The sequence below is a fragment of the Vidua chalybeata genome, chromosome 22 (genome assembly GCF_026979565.1).
Source record: "Vidua chalybeata isolate OUT-0048 chromosome 22, bVidCha1 merged haplotype, whole genome shotgun sequence".
Classification (NCBI taxonomy): domain Eukaryota; kingdom Metazoa; phylum Chordata; class Aves; order Passeriformes; family Viduidae; genus Vidua; species Vidua chalybeata.
In genome coordinates, this window is record NC_071551.1 from 3,082,533 (window position 1) to 3,092,032 (window position 9,500).

At 46.3% G+C, this 9,500-nt stretch overlaps 1 protein-coding gene across 1 annotated transcript; it reads right to left on the minus strand.

Moving 5' to 3' along the window:
- Positions 1 to 481: 481 nt before the first annotated feature.
- On the minus strand, positions 482 to 1,088 carry LOC128799090 (natriuretic peptides A-like). The gene is made up of 2 exons (XM_053963195.1): positions 978 to 1,088; positions 482 to 876 (listed from the first exon to the last, which is right to left on the minus strand). Exons 1-2 carry the CDS (start codon positions 1,086 to 1,088, stop codon positions 523 to 525), a joined length of 465 nt encoding a protein of 154 aa, XP_053819170.1. The 3' UTR covers positions 482 to 522.
- Between the last annotated feature and the right edge of the window lie 8,412 nt (positions 1,089 to 9,500).

The following is a 9,500-nucleotide window of genomic DNA, read 5'->3' on the forward strand; positions in this document are numbered from 1 at the left end:
CCGGGGAGCATTCCCTGGTGGCAGCAGTGAAGCCATCGGGAAAGGCATGCTGGCTCACTGCCACGGTCCCAGATCTGGCAGCGGTGCCTGGTAGTGCCACTTCAGTACAGCGTGGAGGGTCACTGACACAGTCCTAGAAGGATGCAACCACCATCCTTCCTGCTGCTGCGACCCTCCAGCAAAAGGCTTTCCAGAACGGGTGGGATGTTCTGGCCAGGGTCAGGACAGAGCCCTTAGAGCACAGGGAGAGGAGCGCTCTGGAGGGGATTTCTGTATCCTCTGACCATCTGCTAAACCGTGACCGAAAAAAAAACTCACTCAAAAAAGGTAATGTAGGTTTGGCACAAAGTTTATTGCTCCGTACCCCACTGCCGTGGCGGGTACGAGGGCAGCCTGGTGGTACGGCTGCTGAACGCCGGCCTGGAGACTCAGGAAGCTCTTGGGAGCCGGTCCCGGCTTCAGCTTCTCCATCTGCTCCACAAATCTGTGAAAGAAGCGCAGGGGGAAGCCGCTCCGACGCTTTCAGCCGGCGACAGCGGCAGCTCCCGGCGGCTGCCCCGGCCTGCCCTGCTCCGCCCGGCACCCACGGGCTCTGTGCCGGTCGCATCCCAGCCCCGTCTGCGCGCCACTCCTCTCCATCCTCGTCCCAAAGCAGCAGGAGCAGTGTCTCTGTCTGAGGGAGGAAGCTCCTTCACTGGCTCTGTCCCTCCGCTGGCTGGGGAGGTCAGGGGCCAGGACCGGAGCCCCCGCCCGGCCGCTCTCCGCCCCCGGGGAGCTCCCACTCGGAGCAGCCGCCCTCAGCCCCGGCCACCGGCTCGTCTCCAGGCTCGGCTCCCCTTCCTCTTCCCGGAGCTGCCGCAGCGACTGCAGGAGGTCCTGGAGAAGAAAGGAGAGGAGGGATTGAGAGAGCCGCTTCTACCGCTTCGCCCCGGCGGGCTGGGTGCGGGTGGCCGCCCTGCGAGCCCCGGCCGCGGTACCTGCGGGGAACGCAGCTCCGCACCGCGCTCCTCGCCGGCCGCCTGCGCCTCTGCCCACGGCATAACGAGCAGCAGCAGGGCGGCCCCGCAGCAGAGAGCCGGGAACTGCATCCTATCCCTGTCCCTGTCCCTATCCCTATCCCTATCCCTGTCCCTATCCCTGTCCCTGTCCCTGTCCCTATCCCTATCCCTATCCCTGTCCCTATCCCATCTCCATCCCTTTCTCTTTCCCTATCCCTGTCATCATCTCGATACTGTATTGCTTCTTTGCCCATGGATGTCTCTCCTTACATCCCCACTCTGCCCGGAGGAAGCTCAGCTGCCTCCTGCCGGATCCCTGCATTTGCCGAAGTGCTGCACTGTACCCTCTGGCTTCGATAAGGGGACTGGTGACAACTGCCCCCTCAGGTCACCCTTCAGGAGCTGGGGGTCTTCTGAGTGCAGCAACTGCTCCAGAGGGAAAGAACTGCCCTTAGTCATCTCCCTTACTGGCAGCACCCGTTTTCCCAGCTTTTTTCTCTCCCTCTGCCCTCCATCACTGTTAGGAAGGAGTTGATGCAGTTACAGAACCTTGCACTTTCAGCCTGTTTGCTCTGCCTCAGATACACAGGAGCTGAGAGCTGGGTTGATTTCCCCTCCAAGGGGCTGAGGGATGGATCATTTCTCCATGGGGGACACAAGTGGGAGGAATTGAAAATGTTCATCTGTCTGCAGCAGCTCTTGGGACAACAGCTTTGTCTTCTCATTATACAAATTTTTGTGCTATGTGAGTAGACTATGTCCTGAGACTTGGGTTTAGATTTTTCTTCTTTGAAAGTTCCTCTGATGATGGTTTTCTGGCATTGTCACCAAACCCCTCCTTACCTTTTTCATCCTTCCCTCTGTTAGAGGCAGAACAGCACAGGGTCCTTTCATTCACTGCCTGGGTAATATTAAAGCAATTTCACTAAGCCTCAGCCTTCTGCCCTCTTTATTTGCTTAGAACGGCAGCAAACCAGCAATATCAACTGGTTTGGGACAGTGATTTTTGCATCCAGCTGTTTTAGCAGCTGGCAAGTGGGTTTGTTTAAAGCAACACAGCAAAGAACCTGGCAGAGACAGGAGATGTGTGTTTTGAAAGTGCAGTACCTGAATTAAGGCAGATCATGTCAGGTGAGAGGGTTACTGTTGATAGAGAATGAAAGTAGATCTGGGTGAGGATGTGCATCACCCTCAATTTTGTGTGTACTGAAGGAGGAGTGGAAAGGGATAAAGCAGTGAGACTGAACAGGATCTGTGTGATGATCAAGGGGAATAAATACAACCAGCCCTCTATTAATAAGGTAGCCAGAAGTGAGTCTTGGATGAGACCAAACCTTGATTGCTGCCTAACATCACTTAAAATCAGGTACACCAAAAGCACACATATTTGAGAAAGATATCTGTATATTTCTTTCCATATAGGAGTACTTTTATTGGAGGCTTTTCTCCTCAGCAACTTCTGTTACCCTGGTCTGTAAATTCACGCACTGCTTCTTAGCAAAGAGGGAAATGGCACAGCTAGACATGAGCTTCCCTCATCTGACTGGCATCCTCACTTCAAAGCTTAGCTTTGATTATTTAAATGCTAATAGAACCCAGCAAATTACCTAAAGTACAAACACACCTGGCTTCAGTCTTGGGGATCTAATTATAGAGCCTTTTATGTGAAATAAATTGTTCTTGCTTTGAGAAAAGTGCATTTTTAAAATGTTCCCACAAAATGCTGGGTGATGGGATGGCACATTACCAGCTTGACCTCTCTAATTGCAACTCTTATCTGTTTCTTATTCATCTTCTGTAGGATTCTATTCACAAGTGCTCACGGCTCATACTTCAACCTACTCTGACTTCTGTTATTTTTCTACAAATAAACTTCAGTAGTGCTTGTCCTCCACTGGGTTTTCAGTGAAATTTCAACATTAAGAAGTCTTTATGTCCGTGACAACATCCCTGCTCTAGAGTTACTGGGAGCTAGGAACAAGCTTTGGACTCAGGATTATTTGAAAGGAGGCTGCAAACTTCCCATCAGCTCCAGGTGTCATAAGATACTGGCTCTGCATTGTTTGACACCCTGATGTCCGTGGGCTGTGTGGATCAACCTTTCCACCACACCTGGGCCAGCCCTGGGGTAGCACACCTGAAGAGGGACTCTGAGAAAGCTGGATGCTTTCTGTTAAGCTCTCCCAAGTAAGCAGGTCTGCTTCTTCTTAGCCTAAATAAACAGTTGGTTTTAAGCCATGTATAGACTAGCTATTGGTATGGAATTGTGCTGGAAGATGAAAGAATAACACAGTTTTCATTCTGCACTTTAATTCTTTTATTGATTGGTAGAAATCTTAATTTTATTGTGTTTTTTTTCTTAGGAATGGCAATTCAGGGTGTAATAAATTCATTATGGATTAATCCATCACTGGAGAGCTTGTACTCAGGGCTGTGTATGCATATGGCAACAAATATCTGCTCAGTGCATTTTCACAGTTGCTGCTGCTTTGTTAATAAAGTTAAGTTAAACAGATTAACTAGCAAACAACATAAGACCTAACCAAAAATGTTAAACCAAGAAGCCTTCAGGATATGTTTTTCAATTTTCTTCTCAGTGGTTTGAAATACCTGGATCTGCCTATGGAAAGTAGGGTGCCTTTGAATTTCCTTCAGAGAAGGGTAATATTGTTTTGGGGGTGGGTTATTTTTGGGGTTTTTTTTGGGTTTTTTTTTTTTGGGGGGGGGAGGGGGTTTTTGTTTGGTTGGGGTTTTTTGTTTCTTTTTTCTTTTTTTTTTTTTTTTAATAAGATTAGGTATACTACTAAGAAAAATTTGTTTTCCTCAGTCAGTGGCAGATCTAAATGCAGAGTCACTGCTTTCTAGTGATGTCTGCTAAGAGAGCTGCCCTTTGTTCAAATTGTGGGTCAGGGACTTGGGGCTTTGTGTCTTGGTTTCTGTTCACCAGACAGCAGCCCTCTGAAATGCTCCTGAATTCCAGTGTCTAACTGCAAACTAGGGCTCTGTTTCAAGAATGAAATATGAACAAATCACACAGCAAACCTTGAAGAAAATTCATTACATTATGGAAAACAGTTTGTTACCTGTGACATAATGAGACTTGTTTATTTATACATTCAGTAAACGAACAGTACAAATGTCATTTTCTGTAATTGATTTTCAGAGAGATTTCATAAATAAATTCTCTGATACAAACAGGCAGTACAGCAAAGGTGCATTCTGTTGGCCAAGTATATCAGGGGAGAGGTGGGTGCATTTGCTCAGTACAAAGTAGTACTGCAGTAGGCAAGGGGTGCTTTGAAACCCCAAAGTCAGTCCTGTCAATAAAGAAGATGAATAAGTAACAGAAAGAGAAGTGTACAGGATTTCACACATGGAAATTAACTGTTTTCTGACTGATCTAGTGGCAGATTTAGCACCACTGTTCTGCTTAGAGTTTGTTTGAATTGAAATAAGTATCCCTGGGGAGCTGGTGAAAAACCTCTCTGATCTTCTAGGACAAGATGAAATGCTTACAGCTGACTCAGAGGGAGGAGGGAAAGCAAGTAAAACAGAGGTGTGGCATTCACAGGTTTTAAGTCTACATCTCATGACAGTGAATTCTGAGGAAGGTAAAATAATAAACTGTGTTTGTGATAAGAGGGTGAAACTTACTTTAAGGCACCATTTCCTTGAAGCTGAATTAACTCTGCTCTTTTGCATAGTCCTGCAAGTTATACATGAATACACAGACCAGCAGCCTCTGGCTTTCTCTTACCATAGCAGAGTCAGCATCCTAGTCCACTCAGTGATCCAATTCTGTCTAGTCTGACACCAAAACAGCCCCTGGAGAGGCCCTTTTTGCTTCTGCCTTGGTATCTACGGGCTGAGCTCAGGAGGTCGCTGAGGAATCTCCGGATCGCGCCGTCGCCTCTGGAAACGCTCTTGGGCTGCTCCCTGGTGCTCTGGGCCCACTGCAGTTCAGTGTCCTGCTGATCAAAGACACCTGCTGGGATCAGGTCATCTTCCTCATGGTCCCACTCTTCTGAGACCGGGGGATGCTCCAGGTCCTCATCTAACAGTTTGGAGAGGCTCTGGAAAAAGGGAAGAGTAGAAGGTGGAAAGGGAAGAGACGAGAAGGAGGGGTTTTGGAAACTCTCATTATTTCCATATAAGATATACTCAGTGCTAAGTTTGAGGACATATTTCTGAGCTGCCAGACTGCCAACTAAGCATTTCCTGGAACTGGGCATATGGATAAATTATGAAAATTTTGAAAAAGGCCTGATAAAGTGTGAATAAGGAAAAAGAAAAAAATAGTTGATATCTAAGAGAATTAATGCAATGGCAGGAGAGATGCTGAAATTGGTTCTGAAGCATTATGTTATACATTTCTTTGCACAGTGGGAGGTTACTTCATATATAGCAATGCCAGCTCCCTAGTGCAGTAACTGGAATGTTTTTCTTAATGACTTGGAGTTCCTGCACAAACGAATACACATAGGTACACATACACACTCTCTCTTTTTCTTATATTCTACACCTGGTACTCACAAGCAGGGGCTGCATTGCTGCACAACTGAGCTGAGGAGGAGATCCTACAGGTAAAACCCCTTAATTCCTTTTTCAGCTAAAACCAGGAGCTTCAGGGACATTTATGGCATGCAGGTGACTGCTCTAGGGCTTTAGATCACAGTCCTTCCAGAATATTTTTTTTTACTCCAAAAGCTTATTGCTACACTCAGTCACAGGATGACCCTAAGTGTACAATCCCCTAACTGAATCTACAGGAAAAAAAGCCCCAAACATTTTCCTTTCAATCGCCTCATGTGGTTAGAAATTTAAATCCAGGGATCAATGAGTTTAGTTTCCTCTGGTTAATAACTTTGTACCTGCCTGTCTCAGCATTCCTGCTGTCATGATGTCTCTTTAAGATGGGGTTGGAAGAAACAGAGCTCATCTGATGTGTCTAATTCCTAAAGAAGCATCTGCTTCTTTCAGCTCTATTGAGCAGTCAGTCACTTACCTGTAAGCTGGAAATGGATCTGGCCCCTGCCTGGTTTTGGCTGACAATAAGCAGCAGAAGGAATCCAGGACAAAAAAGAAGTTTCATATTCATGTTTGGTGTCTGATTCCTCTTCCCTTAAGTCTCTCCAGTTCAGTGTTGCTCTGTGTCTCCAGCTATCAGCATTTATATCTTTCTCCAACCCCTCCCAAATCTACCTTTTGAGTTCCTGCTAGTGCAAGGATTGGTTTGAGGTTTTGATCTGTTTTCATCCAGCCAGGAGGAGGAGGAGGAAGACAAGGAGGAGGGAAGAAATCGTTCTCTTTTCTGGTGGTGAATTAAAGGCACTTAGGCAGTGCAGCATCATTCTGCTGTCTCGGTGCCACTGGTGTACATGAGTGAGCACAGCTCAGTGTTCCTTGGGCTGGCTGCTAACCCTTTCTTTTTCATCCAAAGAAAAATAACTGTGAGAGAACTATGAAGTGAGAAAGGGAGTGAATGCTATCCCCAACACATTCCTGGCTCTTTTGTCACTGTGAGCACCATACTAGAGGGATGGGCTAAGAAAACATGCTGTGTAACACCTGAGTGGCATTACATAATAATGCTATCATAACATAATAATACAACTTATTAATATGATGTTATTGACTTAAGAGATGAAAGAGTGTGATTTGGAGAAGAAGGGGAAAACCAAGTATTATAAATATGACAAGTTGCAGTGGTTATTGGCCTGAATGACAGTGAGTGTGGCCAAAACCAAGCTGACATGCACAGACAGCTTCTACAAGGCTTAAGTTGAGGAAGAAATTTCTCTTTCCCTGGATCCAGCTTAAAATAGTTCCTTTATGTAATCTTTCTCAGTCTATTGTACACAATTTCTATTAAATCTGCAATCAGTCTGAAAGGAAGAACAGGCTTGAAATTTGGCTTCACTGAAAAATTGAAATACAATAATACTTCTTGCCCTTTCATGGCATTTTTGCCATGTACAGAGTAAAAGGCCACCAAGCTGGATCTACACGGAGGAAATGGAAATTAAGGACCATCTGGCATTTTTCATCTGATATTTGAGTTACTGAAAGTTTGCAAACCAGTTTTCTGTATCAACTGTTGGTCCTGGAAGCTTGGAAAAAATAATTCTTGATATGCCAGCAGGTTTAATGTTTTCAATGTTTTTTTCATGTGCAGATCAGTTTGAGGTATAATTTTAAGTGTCTCTAGAAATGGGTGTTGTAAGGAGACAGCTTAGAAACATCCCTCTGTGACAGCAAAGGAAGTCTCATGTTATTATATTGTTGGATTTTTTTGTTGTTCATGTTGGTGAAAACCACATTTGAAATGAATCTTATTAGTGAATTAAATCATCATCTCAGAGGTTTGAGGTGTGTACTTCTCAATGTAACAACACAGTAAGAAAAGGTCAGGGCAGTTTCAGGTTCACCTTTTCTCCAGGATACTTTTGTTGCTTTGATTGGCTTGTCACAGGTCTGCATAAAGTGGATAATAAATCTTCTGGACCTTGAGATCTCTGAAGGTGTTTTGGGTTTTGCTGAATTGTCTCTCTGGTGACTGCTGGACATTCATACACTAGTACAGTCCTCATCTATGACTGTGTTAGTAAAAGAATGATTAAGGCTGGACAGGACTTCAAGAAGTCTGTGGTGCAATCTTGTACTAAAGCAGAGCCAACTTGGATGAAATTTCTCAATGCCTTGTCAAGGTGAATTTTGAAAACCTTCAAGAAACAACAATTTACTAATATCTGCTTGGAATTTTTCCCATTGCCATTTGTGCCATTGCCTCTCATCCTAATGCATTGCAGCTGGATGCTGTCCATAAGCACAACTAAAGGATGTTCCACCTCCCCAAACAACGACATTCCACGGGATTGTTACTTCAGAGAGTGCTACATAACCCAGACAGCAAGGGCAGCTTCAGTCCAGGTAACCCACAGCTGGCTTCAGATCAGATTTGGTGCAGTGGCAAGTAGCTGGAAACAGAAAGCCATCCAGCAAATGTCTCTGCTTTACATTCCAAATTTTCTCAGGGCTCAGATGAGCATCAAACTCAGTGTCTGAATATTCACAGAGATTTATCATTGAGGTGATGCAGCTAAGATGGAGACTTCAGCACAAACATCAGTCTGTAGGACAGCAGAAAATATTTTGGAGTTAGGAAATGGCTTTGTGTCCCTTTTTGAAGTGTTCCTTTGTATGGCAAGTCTTTCATATAGGGTGGAAGGAAGCAGGTTGATGTGTGTTGCTCATCTCCAACAACAATTCGTTTACCAGCTTCTTGAGATATTTCTCCTGTATCATCAGAAATCTGATTAAAGAGCAAGATTAGGGCAAACTGTTCCTCTGGGGATACACCTGCCTCATCCCGTGAGGAAGCTGAGCACTGAAGTTGATAGCACATCAACCAGGCTTGGGTAAGGTATCATTGGAGCACTGCTGCAGTAACTCATCCTCCTCCTTCCAAGCTCAGTGACCCCTTCAGCATCCCTCTCCTTCCCAGCTGCTCAGGCCAACATTCCCTGGCTGGCTGAAAGGGCAGTGGTGTTCCTGCAGTGCTTTCATCACAGAGGGATTGCTGAGTCTGTGAGGGAAGCTGGCACCAGGGGCCTTCCCTGAGACATCAACATTTAGCTGTCATCTCCAAGCATTTTCTGGTGTCCCCCTCCTCTCCCCCAGGGCTGGAGCTGGGCTCAGTGCATGGCTGCAGGAGCTCTCTTTGCTCTCCTGGCACTTCCCTGCCTTCACCTTTGCTGATGGGTGACAGCAGGGCCCAGCTGCAAGAGGGGACACTGGGGATCTGTAGCAGCAGCAGGGACTGAGCTCACTCACCCGGGGTACAGCTGGCATGCATTGGCTGCTCCAGCACAATGCAGAGGAGAGTTTGCTCCCTGCCTTAGGGATGCTAGGACTGGGAGGAACTGGGAGCTCCTGCTGTCTAAGATAGCCCATCCATGGGGAATAAACCAAGCCTTCACTGTCAGGTAACTCAGAAAGAGCTTTCCTTGTGGGCTGGTCACCCCACAGGGTCACTGCACACTGTCCTGTCTCCTCTCACTGTCCTGTAGCACCTTCTGAGGGATGCTAAAGGCACAGAGTCAGTGCTGGCACTGCTCTGCTCTGGGGTCCCAAGGATGTATTTGCCTTTGATCTGTTCTGTGCTCACTAGTTAATGCTCACTGACCTCTAGAATGGATGAGGAGGGGATGTTTTCCTCTCAGCCCTTTGGGAAAAGAAGAGGCCAAGGCCACCTGAGGACAAGGAGGGCAGCAGGCTGGCATTTAGTAGCAGGTTGTAGGTGGTTCTGGAGCATGGGGTTTTGATCTCAAAATTTTAACTTTAGGTTTGTTAGGCACATTTATCACATTCCTCTGATGCTAAAGAAGCCAGCAGGGAAGCTGCAGTGAGGAAGGGAAGAGCCTAACATGGACCCTCAAACAAACATGAAACAAGCCGAGGAATTCAGAGCGATGGCACAAGAGCCTGGTGAGAGGCAGAGGC